At 41.1% G+C, this 18,559-nt stretch overlaps 1 protein-coding gene across 1 annotated transcript in view; it reads left to right on the top strand.

Annotated features, from left to right (window-relative positions):
* LOC117511972 (guanine nucleotide-binding protein G(I)/G(S)/G(T) subunit beta-1) overlaps positions 1-18,559 on the top strand; it is a 112,835-nt gene that overhangs the window by 37,304 nt on the left and 56,972 nt on the right. Inside the window, exons 3-4 of the mRNA XM_034171906.1 lie at positions 13,909-13,947; positions 14,317-14,423. Of these exons, the coding sequence (XP_034027797.1) occupies positions 13,909-13,947; positions 14,317-14,423 (146 nt within the window). The remainder of the gene's footprint in view (positions 1-13,908; positions 13,948-14,316; positions 14,424-18,559) is intronic.

The raw sequence follows: 18,559 nt of genomic DNA, 5'->3' as shown, positions 1-18,559 counted from the left end.
GCATAATTTCCTCCATCCTTTTAGCTAATACAGCTGCGAAGATTTTATAATCTTGGTTCAGGACACTGATCGGCCTGTAAGATCCATACTGAGACAAATCCTTCCCCTCCTTAAGAATAATTGAGATGGTGGCTTCCCTCCAAGATGGAGGTAAAGGGCCCCCCTTAAATATAAAGTTAAAAGTTCTAACCATTATTGGTATCAACTGTTCTCTAAACGACTTATACCATTTGGACTTATACCATTATATAGCGCCATGATTTGGCGCTATATAAGAAAAAAGTTGATTGATTGATTGATTCCCCCGGAAATCCATCAGGTCCCGGGGATTTATTAGATTTCAAGGAGGATATAACTTTATCAATTTCCTCGGCTGTAATTGGTTTAATCAGTTTTTCATTATGCAATCTACCTAAGGAGGGCAAATCCAACTGGCTCAAAAAATTATCAGCTGCACAGGCATCAAATGGTTTGGGTTGGTTGTATAGGGTCTGATAAAAGTTTTCGAATGCTTTTTCTATTCCTTCTAAATCAAATGTCATTTTTTTGGTAACGGGGTCTTTTATTTTATGTACGGTAGCATCTGACTGCTGTTTGCGGAGTCTCCAGGCCAGGATCTTGGATGCTTTGGGACCTGCCTCATAATACCTCTGTCTTGTAAATCTGAGTTTTTTCTCTACCTCTTCACTGTAAATTTTATCAATTTCTTGTTTAATTAGCCTCATCCGTAGAAGTAGTTCTGACTCCCAAGTTTCACTATGTTGCTGTTCAAGATCCAAAAGTTGATTTTGCAAATCAAGGAGTCTTAGAGTTTTTGCCTTTTTGACAGAAGCTGTTTCAGATATTATAAAACCCCTCAGAACCGCCTTGGGGCGTCCCACAAAATTGCAGGGTTTACAGCACCATCATCATTATTATTCAAATATGTTTCCAACTCATTCTTTACCTTCTGTTTAAATACAGTGTTATTTAGCATACTCGCATTAAATCTCCATGATGTTATTTTATGGTTACTGTCCAGATGTAATTTTAAATGAACAGTGGAATGATCCGATAAATCTCTGTGAGACAATTTGCATTCACTTATTCTGTGCATCTCAGAGTTGTACATAAAGAGGTAGTCAATCCTGGAATAAACATTCTGTCGGTTAGAATAGAATGTATATTGTCTCTCCTGTTTATGCTCTCCAAATGTCCAAAATACCCATGTCCCTAATTTTCCTCTTGATCCATTTCTCAATACCTGTAAGTCTTCTTTTTTCACTTGTGTCCAATTTGGGGTTCATTATTACATTGAGGTCACCAGCACAAATCATAATCCCCCTAGACTGGGATGTAATTAAATCAAAGATTTTTTTAAAGAAAGCCTTTTTGCTACCTGGGGGTGCATAAACATTAAGCAGAGTTACCTCCTTGCCATTTATTTTACCATTTAGCATAATGAACCTGCCCTCTGTGTCTTTAGTTTCATTCAGTAACTCAAAATGAACAGAGTTTGGCATCATAATAGCCACTCCCCTTTTACGACCAGATTTAGATGATGATTAATATGTGTGTTTGAAGCCCAACTTCTTTAATTTTTCATGTTCTTGGTTACTTAAGTGAGTTTCGTGCCAAAATATAATTTGTGCATTTTCTTTCTTGCCTTTTGATATCATTTTACCTCTTAATTGGACTTGTCAGGCCATTAACATTAAGTGTGACAACTTTGTATTGTTTATAAATTGTAGACATAAATAAATGAAAAGTTCAAATACAGCATCTCAAATCCCCCAAACAATGAACTATAACTACTGCACACAGAACAGTACACTGAACAAAGAGAACATACAGAATAGGCTTCCATCATGGAGGTTAACCCGTAACCTCTTGGGTAGGGAGGTAATCCAACCACTAGGTGGCAGGGCCCCCTCAAAAAGGAGAATATTAGTGGCTGGCCTCTGATAACCGTAGGCTGACTACCTAATACGAAAAGTAAATAAAGGTGGGCCCAGCAAAAGCCTCCAGAAAGCAAGGAAACGTTTTAAGCAATGTCCACTAATTTCAAAATAAAACACAGCATACTCAAACCTGTTTAGATTGGACAGTTGTTTTTAAATGTCGTACTTAACGTACAAATTATTTACGTAGGAGTGGATGGAAGTGGATCTTCCCCTGCGCAGTCCTCGGTGGCCACGGCTGGCCTGTGAAACCCCCGGAGCTTGTCTTTGATCCTCTGCCGGTATCCGCCTCTGTCTTCACGCCTCTTCCCCTGTACGAGTTCCTAGGAGAAAGTTGGTTGCGCTGCTTCACTCAGCTTCGCCGCGGACAGTGGTATTGGAAAGCCCTTTGCACGTAGATCCATGGCAGCTTGATCAGCACTTTCATATGTTACAATCCCTGAATCCAGAAAGACACGCATTCTCATCATGGGTGTATGGAATCTAACTCCCTTTTCTTTCAAAACCTTCTTGATCGGCAGATATTCCCTCCGTTTGTCCATCACATCAGCTGCATAGTCATGGTCGAAAAATATCCTCTTCCCGTCCACGGTGATAGTTTTTTCCACGCCGCTGGGGAGCGTTATCATCAGGTCTAGGACCTGGGGCTCTGTGTGCGCGTTCAGTGCCCAGCTCGGTCAAATCCGCACTCTGGGCCAGTTCGTTTTTAAGGAAATTTTCCACAAAGTTAAGCATGGATGTTCCCTCTGCTCCCTCCTTAATGCCGTAAATCCGGATATTATTTCAGCGCGAATGTCCTTCCAGTTCAGTCACCTTGGATTTCAACTTTAAATGCGTTTTCTGCAGTTGAACTAAAAACTCCTTTGTTTTCGCTCCAAACGTCTCCACCTCCTCAATCCGCTGCTCGGCCTCGTCGAGTCGCTGAGAAGCAGCCTCCATCTTACCCATAGCTTCGTCCGTCCTCTGGTTGAATTCTGTTCGTAACTCGCCAAGTTGCTGCTTAACGTCCGATTGGAAGTGGACTTGAAAATCGAGCAGTTGTTGAGAAATCTTGTTTTCCAGCTCGGACATAGCCTTAGTCATTGTGTCATTTATAACGTCGCGGATGGAGGCTAGCGAAACTGTTTCTGCTCGGGTGGCTTGATGGGCCGCCTCCTCGTGGTGGCTCGTATCTTCCGTGTCCTTCCTTTTGCTCCTCAGTCCCTTGCTGGGGCCCCCTTCTTCGTCCCCTGGCATTTTCATGCACTTATAAACCCACAACAGTAATTTCCTAGAATATTAAAGGGGACTAATACAGCCTTTTATGGTAGTTCAGCCAGGAGCCGAGTTTCAAGCCGCCATCTCGTTCTCTCGTGCCACCGGAAGTCCCGCCTTTGACACTATTGATTACAACATCCTCCTTCGCCGTCTGCATTCCACCAGCCGCCTTTCTGACTGTCCATAATTGGTTCACCTCGGATCTCTCTGGGAGAACAAAGCATGTTTTTCTGGTGAAGGCTAAATCCAGGACACACACCGTTACCTGTGGTGTTCCTCAGGGATCTGTCCTTGGCCCTACCCTTTTCACATTCTACATGCTCCCCCTTGGCTGTGTTATCAGACGGCATGGATTATCATTCCATTGCTATGCTGATGAAACGCAACTCTACCTCAGAACCAATCCTACTTCCTCTGCATCCTTGCCATCATGTGCATTGGCCACCTGCCTCGAAGAGATAAAGGAAGCGTAAGTTCTTGCAGCTTAACAGCTCAAAGACGAAAGCTATCCTTGTCAGTACCCCACACCAGGTTCGGTCAGCTTCCATAACCAGCACTTCCTTCTCTGGCCACGACATTCCCCTCGCAGCTTCAGTCACCAACCTGGGTGTTAGAATGGACCCTCACCTGTCATATGAGGCTCACATCAAACATCTGTGTAAGACCTCCTTCTACCACATCAGGAACATCGCCAAACTCCGACCCATACTTATTTTGGCAGATGCGGAAAGTCTCATCCACGCCTTTGTCTCCTCCAGATTGGGCTATTGCAATGCAATGGGCTATTGCAATGCACTGCTCTCCTCATCTGGATGCAAGAGCATTCAGAAACTCCAGTACATCCAAATTAGTGCTGCTGGGATCCTGATGACAGTGCGTCAATACAATCATATCACTCCACTGGCTTCCTGTCACATTCAGAATTGAATACAAGGTTTCCTTCATCGCTTAATACTGCATCCATGGTAGTTCCCCCCCACCTCAAGGAGCTCGTTTAACCCACAAACTGTCACATGAAACCTCTGCTCTGGAACTGGTAACATCCTAAACCCGCCCAGGACCAAGCTTCGGACCATAGGAGACTGGGCTTTCTGCTCGGCTGCTCCCAGACCATGGAATGCTCTTCCTGAGCATCTGAGAATGCCACAGTCTTAACATTTTTTCAAACAAGGACTGAAAACCCATTTATTTATTAGAGCCTTCTCTTAGACCTTTTATAATTGATCCTATAATTTAACCTTTTGCCATGTTTTGTGTGGTTGTTATTTTATGGTTTTATGTTTTTAATTCTAGCATTTAATGTTTTTAACCTGCAGCACTTTGAGATGATCTAATGTAAAGTGCAATATGAATAAAATGTAGTATTATTATTATCATCTCTGTGAATGTCCTTGAGTGGCCCAGCCAAAGCCCAGACCTGAATCCGATTGAACATCTCTGGAGACATCTGAAAATGGCTGTGCACCGACGCTCCCCATCCAACCTGATGGTGCTTGAGAGGTGCTGCCAAGAGGAATGGGCAAAACTGCCCAAAGATAGGTACCCCAAGCTTGTGGCATCATATTCAAGAAGATGTAAGACTGTAATTGGTGCCAACGGTGCATCAAGAAAGTATTGAGCGAAGGGTGTGAATGCTTATGTACATGTGATTTCTGAGTTTTAACAAATTTGCAAAAAACAAAAAAAAAAAACAAAAACACTTTTTTTCATGTTGGAATTATGAGGTGTTGTAAGTATAATTTTGATGGGAAAGAATAAGTTTGTGCCATTTTGGAATGAGGCTATAACAACAGTGGAAAAAGTGAAGCACTTTGAATACTTTCTGGATGCACTGGATGATTTCCCATTAATAAGAAGTGAATAAGAATCGAATTTAAACCCAAATCAGTGTTTCTGTGAGTTAATAGTGCTGTTTGTGCCATAATAAACAGTAGCCCCCACCCCCAAGGTGTGGTTGCATCACTCACTGTTTGTTGTTAGGCTTCTTATTGGCCAAGGGTAAAGTTGACAGTGTATCGAGATCTACCAAGCCATAACAAATGCCATAGTGTAGCCACAATTTATTGTGCACCAATATAACAATTTTCTGGCACAATGACTTACTGGTGAACACTGTTGCCTCACAGCAAGAAGGTCATGGGCTTGATTCTCACCTCTGGTCTTTCTGTGTGGAGTTGGCATGTTATCCCCGTTTTTGCATGGGTTTCCTCCTGGTGCTCTAGTTTCCTCCTACATTTAAAGACATGCAGGTTAGGTGAATTGGAGAGAGAGGAGGCAGCTAGTCTAGCTAGACAGTAGGAGCTGAGTGCCAGTTGTAAGGTGGTCATCAGTCATGGTGAATTTGTATTTTGACCTGATGATTTTTTTTTATGTGAAAAGGCAGACTTGCACAAAGTGATGTTCCAAAGAGTGCAGTCAAATTCTGTGCAGTTTGTTGCTGCGGTACTTCTGTTTCTGCGTTAGATTCCAGAATTGGACATTCATGTCAGGTGTTGCTCTGCATTTGAGATCAATGTCATTTTTCAGTGTAAGGATCTCATTCTCAATAGCACAGCTATCCAGGTTGAAGATTGATGCCGCTTTGGACATTATACAGTCCACATATTTTCCCCAAATGGAAAACAGAGAAAACTGACAACAGGCTCAATGGATGCAAAGTCAGTAAAGCACCAATGAAATTCTGACAAGATGCTTTCCACTTGATCATCATCATAATGCAGAGTTCTAGCTAGCGCAAACTTGCGTTACGGCCCGTTACGTTATAATTTTGGACTGTTACGCTTATTTTCAATACAGCGTCTGTAATCAACTGTTTCTGTAGCGCGACTCCAGTTTGAAGCGTGAATCGAAGCAATGCTCGTGGCTCTTTGATTCGCCGCTCTTCAGAAGCGGTAAGTCCACTTCTTAACCCCTCTGAAGGCCATTAAAATATCATGAGTCACTTTTGTGTGGATTAAAGTCACTAACTGGGACTCTTGTCTTGTTGCAGTCAACAAACGAGAATAGTCCTCGTTCCATTGTCACAGCTCTAAACGCTGCGCGGCTCTCTGCTGAGACAGTCCGCTTGGAATTATGGAATTATTACAGACATCATGCCTCTTACGTCAGTGGTCTCTGATCACTCACTTATTAGGTTTACAGTTTCGCTGCCATGTTTAGTGGAACAACAATCTTATTTATCACTGCAGCAACGCATCAACTCCTCAACTAAGACTGAACTCGAAGCTAACTTGATGTCTTAGCTTCACGTTTGAAAAATGCCCATTCAATAGACAGTCTTGTGGATAGTTTCACCTTTATTTAGACCCCCCCCCCCCCCCCCCCCCAAAAAAAAACAGTCACCTTGGTTCAGTGATTACTTGCATGACTTCAGGCATAAGGCTAGAGGTCTAGAACGGAAATGGCGTAGTTCAAAATTAAAAGTACTCCACCTTACGTTGCGTGATGCTATCTTAGAATATAAGCATGTACTTACTCTGATTTAATCATTAAAAACAAGCATTACTCGAAGGTCTTGTTCAACACGGTGGAAAAACGTATTTATTGACAACAACCTGTAGTTTGCTCTCCTTTTACCACACAGGATTTCTTAGATTACTTTGAGAAGAAAACAAGACATTAGGTTGAACATATCCCAGCATGCTTTACACCAGCCACTACACCCTGCTGTTGGGGAATTTTCGTGATGTCATCGAGAGATGAGACCCACGAGCAGTGACCACCAGGAATCAGTATATGATGCAGAGAGAAAGGTTTAATTGCAGTTTAAGCACATAAACACATTAACAGATATATCTGATGGAGACCCCGACTCACATGCAAGCAAACATAAAGCACAGAATCTTTTTATCTTAGCAACCCCCAGAGCCACCTTAAGGATTCCTCAATACAGACGTGGCCTTCAGTTAGTGTGGAAAACAATCAGATGTTTTGTCGTGGGCTCTGAGAAACAAAACCCGTTCTATCAACACAGCCAGCAGGCGATGAATAACCTTGGCCCAGTCTGCAGACATTAGGGATCAACAATTTTTCACCAACAGATTGGCTTTTTTTTATATTGAGTCCAGTCTACATAAACAGTTATTCAAATCCGAACACCACAAAATGATGTAAGCAGCCTAAGTCATATAAGTTAGTCAACAATAAAAAGGGGTTCTCTCTGCATCGTTTTTATAAATGCCACACATACCTTCGGCACAATCTCGGCTCCTTCAAGGAACATAAACACTCCTTCACGCACATTGTATGCGTCACCACTTACCAACACCACAGTGTGTATGTACCCTGAAGACCTCGAGTGTTGAAGTACAGAGCAAACACCTCCGCCGTCTCTCAGCCAGTTGAGCAGCAGAGCAAAAGAACTGTACTCCCTCTTTCCCATGTGTGGCAAAAACGTAAGATGTATACAATGAGTGTACATTCACAGTGAAGTGACAAACAGGTGATTAAACAACATTCCATCCTGCAGGATTACACAACCTTAAAATCAAACCAAAATCATTTATTGCACACATTCAAATTAATAACCATTATATGATTTAATATGGTGTTGTGATGAAATACAAAGAAGCTGATGCCGCTAAATTAATATCTTCAACCGTTATTGATTCAAAATCCAGTTTGTATGTGATGAACGTGACTAAATATATCTTTAATAGGATTAAGCTGAATAGCACTGTCCATGTTAAGGTAAGATCAGGTTTGTTTGTGTGCCCTGTACATTAGTGATGGGATCATGATACCTCAAGGAGTGTATTGACACACTACACAAACTGTCGGCACTGTGTTGACACTGTGTTGGTCGCTCAATAGTGACCCCTGCAGTAGTTATAAAATCATTGCAGGTAAATAAGATGGAAAAGTTACCGTGCTGCAAACGCAACATCAGCCTGTGAAATGGTTAATCGCCAGTCCTCTGTTTAAAATATGATCTCATCATTGCAAAATTTTGTGTGCTCAATTTGTGTCGAGTTAAGCTGTTCATGAGAAGAGTTTAAAATTTGCTTAAAACCTTGTTTGTGTGAATGCTAAACTGAGTTGGTTTGTAAAATATAGCAAATTTGTCTTATAAAATTCTGAGTTAAAATTTGTAACTTATGTATGGAAATTTGATAACTTAAGTGTTAAAGCATACAAAATAAGACTGAAAATAGATTCATTTATGCATTTTTATTGAGGAACAAAGGTTTCTGAAGTGTCTTTGCTCAAAGGCGATTTCTCCTCTTACACACCAGTTCCCCTGCCTTAGAAAAAACTCTTTCACAGGGTACAGATGAAGATGGTGAGCATAAACATTTCAGTGCGAGTTGATAAAGGTGTGGATATATGTTGTGGTTATTCTTCCAGTATTGTAAAGGAGTACAAACATATCTAATTGGAAAAATAACAGTAAACAATGCCCAAAGGAGAAAAAGATTTCTTATTTGGCATCAAAAGATCAAAATTATTCCAGAGTGGGGAAACGTCTTTGAACGATCCATGAAGTCAGTGGAGCAAGGTGAGGGCAAGCAAAAATCCACCAGCAAAACTCCATCCAACAAATCCGCAACATGTCGATAGTTTGTTTCCTTATAAACACAATTTGGCACGGCACAGCCGAACAACACAGTTCCTGTATCAGTCACGTGATTTTTTTCTTAAAGCGATACGCACACCGATACGGGGTTTCACTCTTGTGTGCTCGGCACAGTGTTGACACACCAGTGTTGTTCATCCTATCACTACTGTACATGACTATTTGGGAGGGAGTCATGCTGGAGGATGGTCTTAATGTAGTCTGGGTCCTCAATCTCCTTTTCCATGCAGTTTATTGTCCAAATGTCCCCTCCATCTTACTCCTCTCCTCCTCCTCCCCTGATGCTGTGACTACGCCCCTGCCGGTCCTCTTCTCCACAAGTGTATTTCCCTCAATAATACACAAACTACATTGATCAGTACCAAAATCATTTCCGTCAACAATAACACTCACCCTTGTCTGCCTCGTAACAGGTCGAGGAACCCCTCATAAGCAGCAAGTGTGATGTGGTCCACCAAACTGGTTTTAACTGGTAGTTTAGTAATTTTGGTCATCATTAAAATATAAATGATATAAAGAGCAGTTGTTACTGTTGAGTGGAGTGGCAGGTGCAGCGGGTCAACAGGCACCGGAGGCGAGCGGGGGCAGGACGAGGAGTGTGGGGCTGCAGAAGATGGTCGTAAGGCGGAGAAGGGGGTTGAGGACCCAGATGGATGTAGTTCACATCCTCCTCCCATTGCCCTCAGTGTAAAGGAAGGACACTACAAAATTAAGCAGGAATCTAGAGGTACATTGCAATTATATCAATCACAGATACAGACAGCTGAGAAGTGATTGTTTACCATGCGAGTGATTTTTCAGATTTCATTCTTCATGCAATCTCACATGCAAGGAATCTGTTATTGATTTATGATTAAGGATGAATGATTGATGATTATTTCGCAGTCTGTCAATAGGACATTGCGACACACTGCAGCGTCCATTTGTCAGAGTTCTCGTCATCCTCATCCCAACTAGGACGACGCATCGAGTCTTGTCTTTTGTTTTGTAGTGTGTAAACTTATTCCGTTGCTAAACATAGATGTGTTTTGCTCCTATTTTTTTTTCTTTCTGTCATCTGGGAGTACACAATTCAATGAATAGGTTCATCTGAAGGCCTCTTGTTTCCTGGATACCTGTAGAGGAAGATGGACACCTGCTGTTCCTAGATCTCTAACAATAGGTTTGATGTTTTTACAGGTGTTCACCATAACTGTAAATTATGAGTATGCTTAATTAAGGTTTGAGTTAAATTCATTAATTTACCTGACTGCTAATTTGTCTGGTTCTAACTGGTTTAGACTGGAGAACTGTTAGTCACCCAGGAGAACGTTGTCTCAAACAGATATGTGCCGGCATCATCATCTATGGGGTCCAAACAGATTTCTAATCTCGGTGAATTTGGGCCTAAAACTAAACATTTATTTGTTTCCTTAGTTTTCCTTTATATTCTAAGCTGCATTAGCATGTAACATGTCAATATGCTTTACAGCATATCTGTATGAGGTTGTAACCCTTCTCTTTCTTGAGTGTTTATAATCACATTTTGTTCTTACATCAACCCGATATGATTGAATATTTAGATATCAAGCATCCCAAAGCACAGATACAGGTGGTCACACATATTGTCTAATAGCACACACGTAAGCATTTCACAATATTCAGTGATGAATATTTGAATACACACTCAAAGAATGCTTTAGACACACAAAGATAAACTCTCACACAGGTTAACAGTCAGTCTTTTGTCGTGTCTAGTTAATGTCTGCCAACATATCCATACACACGGAACACAAAATACCCACATATAGAATTCGTTTCCATCCAAAATAAATCCAAAACAGACCTAAAAAGGTTTAGTTTGAAAGTTAAACTTTAGCACAAGCACCTACAGGCATGTGAACATCCTCATTTGATTAGTTTGGAAGGGATCATATGCAATCAAAGCATAAATGGAACTATTCAATGCGTTGCTGCATGGTTAACCTTAGGCTACTTTGCAACATTAATTCATTCTCAAGTAATGTGCAGTAACTCTACCGATGTTTAATGTTAATTTGTGCGTGTGCCTGGTTAATTTGTGCATGCACGTAATGATCCATTGTATTATTCTCCAGTGAGTCTCTAGTACAGTTTCGTATTTTTGATACAGCATTGTATACTACTTTGAAGACTGATCTACAGTTACCAACAGGTGTTTATAGCCTAGGCATTCTAGTATATGAACAAGGTCTATTTGCTTCTTTATAAGAAAGACCCGATGGTGGTCTGAACGATCATATTTCGTATTTTGTTAGCCTGTCATACAAGTATCTTTGAAGGCTTTTTACATTTCCTTTGTTTTGCGATATCTGGCGCGAATCATTAAGGTTAAGTACATTGCAAACAAACAAATCTGACCAATAATTTCATTTACGGCCAACACATGGAGGAGAAAGACAAGCCCTGTCCAGGAACATGGGTGGGAAAAAATAAAGTGCTGCCAAGTAGGTAACCGTGGCCGCTAGTGCACTCCCTAAGGAACAGGATCACAAGCTGAAGAAGGAGCAACACTGGTAATAAGTCAAACAATATGCCAGAATACAACCAAAGTAAGATGTCAAACAGGTGTTCCACATAAAGTGAGAACCTCGCATTTCCACTGTTACTGTAAATAAGCCAATCAAGCCAACCAAATTGTCCACTAGAAGTGGAGCAACTAGATGTAAAGGGAAGTGTTCCAGTCAAAATAAAGACAATAGAATGACATCCTCATGTTCAGCTGCTTTAGTTCCGTTATGCACCGAGTGACGGAATTGCTCAATATGTCCTAGACTGTATGTAGTACGTGCACGACACAATCGTGAACCAGCATACTGGTGGATGATGTGCTAAATGTGGTAGCAGCAGTGGCCACTGATCAAACAATTAGGTATTCCAAGGACCCCTGGGGAGAACCACATTTGGCAACACACAACAGGATGGCAGTATGACCCACATTCCTGCTTCCAACAACACTCTCCTGTCACTGGCGTGAAGATGGAATGGCTGACAAAACACGTTGACAGAATCCTGCCGACAACACATTCCAAGGTGATGTGCCTGTTTGAGATCCTGAAGGTAGTCTGGAATGGCTCTGCCCACTTGACATTGTTGGGGGCTGTCAACACAGAGTCCATAGCAGTACACTCTAATGTCCACAGTAGTCAGCTCTGTCCATCAGAGAGCATCCTCTGAGCCCGGGTGACATATTGATCAACTTTACTCCTTCAGGAGTGGTTTCAGCGGTTCAGTGCCACAAAGATGACAGATGTTCAAAATGTACCCAAATATGTCACTCGAGACAAACAAAACTGCAGTTTGGTCAAAGATACTTTACGACCACAGTGAGCCAGTCCTCTCAGGAACATGGTGGAACCAGGCCGGTAAGCTTCCGTAGCGGGAGACGCTAACAGATCACCAGAATACTGAAGAAGGGTGTGTTCCAGGGTCACGTTTTACTGCTGCTGTGCAAACTGCAGAACTCCCCAATAATCCCTGAAGTATCTTAGTCCAAGGGTATGCTTTACCCTTATGTGAATGCAAACAGATACTGGCTGTCTGGTTGCAACGGAATAGAATGAAATTGAACAATATCCACTATTGTGCAATCACCGTTCAAAAGTGATGCAGGTGATTGAGTTTGCATCTGGAACCATCAGTGTCATGGGTACAATACCGTTGTGGGAAACAGCCTGCAGATCTTGAACAAATACTATTCATCTTACTGCCTGGTCTCGGAATTGACAAAAATTGGTGTTAAAGACTTGAAGTCTCAATCAAAAACTCTCCAATTAAAGCTCTAATTACACCTAATAATAATAATAAAGTAGTATGATTACTTCCGTCAGTAGCATTTTGGGATTGCGGAAGGAACTGTCCTGTATCATTATGTATTGTACATTTTGAAATGTTTAATTGATTGCATTGTATGATTTCCTTGAAACTTGAACTGTGTGATGAGGGTAGTCCCCCGAGCAGAAATCGCGCTGGCCCGGGGAGGAGGTGGTGCGGACTCGAGGGCCGGTATATGACTGCTTGCAGTCGTAAGAATGACAACCTCTCACGTGTGATAGGGGCGTTGCCCATGGGCAGGGCAAAATGCCTCTATAACGCCCCTTTGCAACACGTGTGACTTGCATAGACGTACAAGAAGTCTCTTGCACCATTGGTCTACTCCAAACAGGAAGTCAGCCATTTTGAATTTTTGTCATTTTGACATGATTTCCACACGCTGTATTTGAATGAACTCCTAGAGATTTTGTCCAATGCACTTCAAATTTCTTTCAGATCATCCAGAGACTACACTGATCAAAAGTTATCAAAAGCTTTTTTCTGTGTCAGTGGGTGTGGCTGCTATGGCACCGTCATTTTGACCCTTCGCTGTGGAACATCAGGTCATAATTCCTTCATGCTTTGTATCATTTTATTTTATGTCAATAGCACCTTTAGAAATATATTTTGTGAGAAAGATGGTGATGTGTTCAGTTAGGGAATAACTCTGTTGTGTCTAATGATTTGCAGACGTTCATGCTTGTTATACAGTCCCAAATTGAGGTAAAACAGGTATTTGCATCTAATCCAGCATGAACGTCCACAAATCATCAAACACAAGGGAGTTATTCCCATTCTAATCCAATTTCATTGTTTGCACGGTTTATTTTTCTGTAGGTAATTTGGTCAGTGAGGCTTACTTTCGAGCTGAGGTAGCGTCGCTCCAACAGTGGTCAAGGCGCGGTATTATCCATCAAATGTGAAAATCCATCAAATGTGAAACGGTAATTCTGTGTCAGAATCCACATCCGTACTTTCGGATGGTAGCTTAAATTCATCCATTTTGGCATCATCGTCGGTATGCGACTTTCTCTCACTCTCAGCTGACAGCGACATTATTGACATCTGTAGCAGCGCGCGCGGCCGGACAGGGTGCGGAGTAATACACCCAAATGTGAAACGGTTGAATATTTTGTCACCTTTACTCCAGTATTATACAGTCTGAAATGTCACACGATTACAGTCACAGTCCAGAAACTGAGAAGTACTGGATTCATTTTAGGTCATATCGCCCACCAGTATTATATTTGCCAAGTAGCCCAATGTTATGCATTGTTTAATTTATGTATTTTTTCTGTGTTTCAGGATGCCAGGAAGGCGTGTGCAGATGCTACCCTGTCTCAGGTAAGTCTTAAAGTTAATTCTCTAAAATGTGTAGACATCAGTTTTTGGACCAAGGTTAATTACATTGTGGTGGTGTTTTTTGTAAAGGGACCATGTACAATAAAGAACATAAACATTTCCATTCAATGTATTGTACCAAAGTTATCTTAAAGCTAATTTACATCTGCAGTCCCTTTGTCGGAAGTATTTTTAAGTATTCATCGATTTATTGAAATCTTTCGGACTGTCGTGCTTTCAAAATATTATGACAAAGCACTTGCTCATAACATGGCACTTGACACTGCAATGTTTGTGACAGAAGCTGAGTGTGTGAAACAGAAAAATATCCGCTGCTCCAAAGGAAATTTTGTTTATCTTTATTCTGTTTAGATTACAGCTAACATCGACCCTGTTGGCCGAATTCAGATGCGCACTAGACGGACACTGAGGGGGCATCTGGCTAAAATCTATGCCATGCACTGGGGCACTGACTCGAGGTAATCTAATTCAACTCCATTTGTCCATTAGCTGAATAATTCAGTCCCATCAGCCCATCCTCCTTGCTTAAACCCAGGAAATGCTGACAAAAGCTCTCTTGGTTGTTTTTGTACTGGTAACATGTCCTGTGGGTACTCTCAAAACAAGCCATTCAACAGTGGTGCACTTTTTGTACATATAATATGCACTACATAACAAAACTGGTTTAAATGACAAGTTTTTTTGGTCATTTTATTGCTTTACCAAACATCTTTGTGTAATACTTAAGGTACAACATAACATAATGTTCATAACATGCAAATTGTCATAAAAACTGGCAATTGGAAATTTAATTTTTGAAGATATATATATATACACACACACACACACACACACACACACAGAGTGAGGCAAATAGTATTTGATCCACTGTCAATTTTTCAAGTTTCCCCACCTACAAAGAATGGAGAGGTTTGTAATGTTTATTGTAGGTACACTTCAACTGTGAGAGAATCTTAAAAAAAAACAAAATAATTTAAATAATTAGCATTTTATTCCATGAAATAAGCATTTGATCACCTCCCATGCAGCAAGAATTCTGGCTCACAGACCAGTTAGTTTTCTTTAAGAAGCCCTCCTATTTTGCACTCTTTACCTGTATTAACCAGGGAGGAAAAATCTCCACTTTTTGACGGATTTCCGCTTTTTTGCCATTTGCCTGTCATTTTTGAGATCAATAATCAGTAGCGTTGATGCTGAATTAAAGTTAGCTTTAGAGTCAAATGCATTACAAATTGTAATATTCATTTATTTCTATTTATGCATTGTAATGAGGAACATAATAAAATAAAACAGACAATATAAAGTTTGTTCAAAAAGAGTGGGAAGAATCTAAACTTAAAGAATAATAATATAAACTTATTGAATAATATTATTTCAATATTTTTTCTCAACTGTTATTTAAACTTGGGTGTCTGTTTTATGTACTAAAATTTTTATGTACTAATTGTTCAATTAGTATTACTACGATTTTAATTATTATGGATTTTAACTTTTGAATTGTGCGTTTATGTACTATTTGTACAAACTTTTTAATCACACAATAAATGTTATGAATATCACCCCTTCCGTCCTTCCTTAAAAGTACTACTGTTAACAATCATATTAATAATAGCAGCAACAGTAATACTTAGGGGTGTAACGATACACAAAAATCATGGTTCGATATGTACCTCGGTTTTGAGGTCACGGTTCGGTTCATTTTCGGTACAGTATGGGAACAAAATTCAAAACCTAAATTTGCTATGTCAACTGATGCTGTCAGTTGATTTCCTGAAATCTGTGCTCCTCATGCAGTGTGAATTCACACATACACAGTGTAAATATAAGGTCTTACCTGTGTGTTTTAGTGAAGAAAAGTTGCTCTGCGGCACATTGCGCCGTCAGATCAGTTAGCGGAGCGGCAAGACAGTGGAACAGTATAGGATGCGGAGTGATTTGTGATCCACATCATGTTTTGCTTTAACACTGAAATGCTTCTTGATAATTTGGTTTGTATATATTTGATGTATGGTTTCCAGCTGATTTTCTAGTCCTAGGAATGCTACTAAAGGAATTATTTTGAATAAGAAAAGTTGGGTGTTTATTTTTTGTTTTGTGTTTTTTTTTTCCTCACCAAAATGGGTGCTGTTGCACTCACTGCAGTTGATTGTCTGGAATAGCCTCAGATTGCATTTCAGATTTTCTGGAATTCATAAATTCCCCCCAAAAATAATTTTGGGTTTCAGCTTTTTTTGTTTTTCACCACTTTCATCCCTGTTTAATTGCGCCTGTTTGAACTCGTTACCTCTATAAAAGACAACTGTCCACACACTAAAGCAATCATACTCCATCCTGTCCACCATAGCCAAGACCAAAGAGCTGTCTAAGGATACCAGGGACAAAATTGTAGACCTACACAAGGCTGGGATGGGCTACAGGGCAATAAGCAAGCACCTTGGTGAGAAAACAACTGTTTGCGCAATTATTAGAAAATGGAAAAAACACAAGATGACTGTCAATCTTCCTCTGTCTGGGGCTCCATGCAAGACCTCACCTCGTTGGGTAAGGATGATTCTGAGAAACTCCAGAACTACCCAGGAGGACATGGTCAATGACCCAAAGAGAGATGGGATCACAGTCGCAAAGATTACATTAATAACACACTATGCCGACATGGTTTAAAATCCTGCAGGGCAGCAAGGTCCCCCTGCTCAAGCCATCACATGTCCGAGCCCGTTTGAAGTTCACCAGTGACCATCTGGATGATCCAGAGGAGGCACGGGAGGTCATGTGGTCAGATGAGACCAAAATAGAGCTTTTTGGTATCAGCTCCACTCACCGTGTTTGGAAGATGAGATCAACCCGAAGAACATCATCCCAACCGTGACGCATGGGGTGGAAACATCATTTTTGGGGGTGCTTTTCTGCGAAGGGGACAGGACGACTGCACCGTATTGAAGGGAGTATGGATGGGGTCATGTATCGTGAGATTTTGGCAAACAACCTCCTTCCCTCAGTAAGAGCATTGAAGATGTGTTGTGGCTGGGTCTTCCAGCATGACAGTGCTCCTAAACACACAGCCAGAGCAACTAAGGAGAGGCTCCATAAGAAGCATTTCAAGGTCCTGGAGTGGCCAAGCCAGTCTCCAGACCCGAACTCAATAGAAAATCTTTGGAGGGAGCAGAAACTCGAAACCTGACACACTTCCAATGAAGTTGGGACGTTGTGTGAAATGTAAATAAAAACAGAATACAATGATTTGCAAATTCTCTTCAACCTATATTCAATTGAATACACCACAAAGAGAAGATATTTAATGTTCAAATGGATAAACTTTGTTTTTGTGCAAATATTTGCTCATTTTGAAATGGATGCTTGCAACACATTTCAAAAAAGCTGGGACAGTGGTATGTTTACCACTGTGTTACGTCACCTTTCCTTCCAACAACATTCAATTAGCATTTGGGAACTGAGGACACGAATTGTGGGTGTCATGATTGGGTATAAAAGGAGCATCCCCAAAAGGCTCATCTGTTCAGAAGCAAAGATGGGTCGAGGATCACCACTTTGTGAACAACTGCGTGAAAAAATAGTTCAACAATTTATGAACAATGTTTCTCAGTGTTCAATTGCAAGGAATTTAGTGATTCCATCATCTACAGTCCATAATATAATCAGATGATTCATAGAATCTGGAGAACTTTCTCCATATAAGCGGCAAGGCCGAAAACCAACAATGAATGCCTGTGACCTTCAATCCCTCAGGCGGCACTGTATTAAAAACCGACATCATTGTGTAAAAGATCTTACCGTGTGAGCTCAGGAACATTTCAGAAAACCATTGTAAGTTAACACAGTTCGTCGCTACATCTACAAGTGCAAGTTAAAACTCTACCATGCAAAGCGAATCCATGCATCAACAACATCCAGAAACACCGCAGCCTTCTCTGGGTCCGAGCTCATTTGAAATGGACAGACGCAAAGTGGAAAAGTGTGCTGCGGTCTGAGTCCACATTTCAAATTGTTTTTGGAAATCATGGACGTCGTGTCCTCCGGACAAAAGAGGAAAAAGACCATCCAGATTGTTACCAGCGCAAAGTTCAAAAGCCAGCATCTGTGATGGTATGGGGTGTGTTAGTGCCCATGACATGGGCAACTTGCACATCTGTGATGGCACCATCAATGCTGAAAGGTACATCCAGGTTTTGGAGCAACACATGCTGCCATCCAAGCAATGTCTTTTTCAGGGACGTCCTTGCTTATTTCAGCAAGACAATGCCAAGCCACATTCTGCACGTGTTACCACAGCGTGGCTTCGTAGTAAGAGTGCGGGTACTAGACTGGCTTGCCTGCAGTCCAGACATGTCGCCCACTGAAAATGTGTGGTGATGAAGTGCAAAATACGACAACGGAGACCCCGGACTGTTGAACAACTGAAGTCGTACATCAAGCAAGAATGGGAAAGAATTCCACCTGCAAAGCTTCAACAATTAGTGTCCTCAGTTCCCAAACATTTATTGGGTGTTGTTAGAAGGAAAGGTGGTGTAACACAGTGATAAACATACCACTGTCCCAGCTTTTTTGAAATGTGTTGCAGACATCCATTTCAAAATGA

This window comes from Thalassophryne amazonica, chromosome 6 (assembly GCF_902500255.1).
Source record: "Thalassophryne amazonica chromosome 6, fThaAma1.1, whole genome shotgun sequence".
NCBI lineage: Eukaryota > Metazoa > Chordata > Actinopteri > Batrachoidiformes > Batrachoididae > Thalassophryne > Thalassophryne amazonica.
This window is presented reverse-complemented; position numbering and strand designations above follow the sequence as displayed.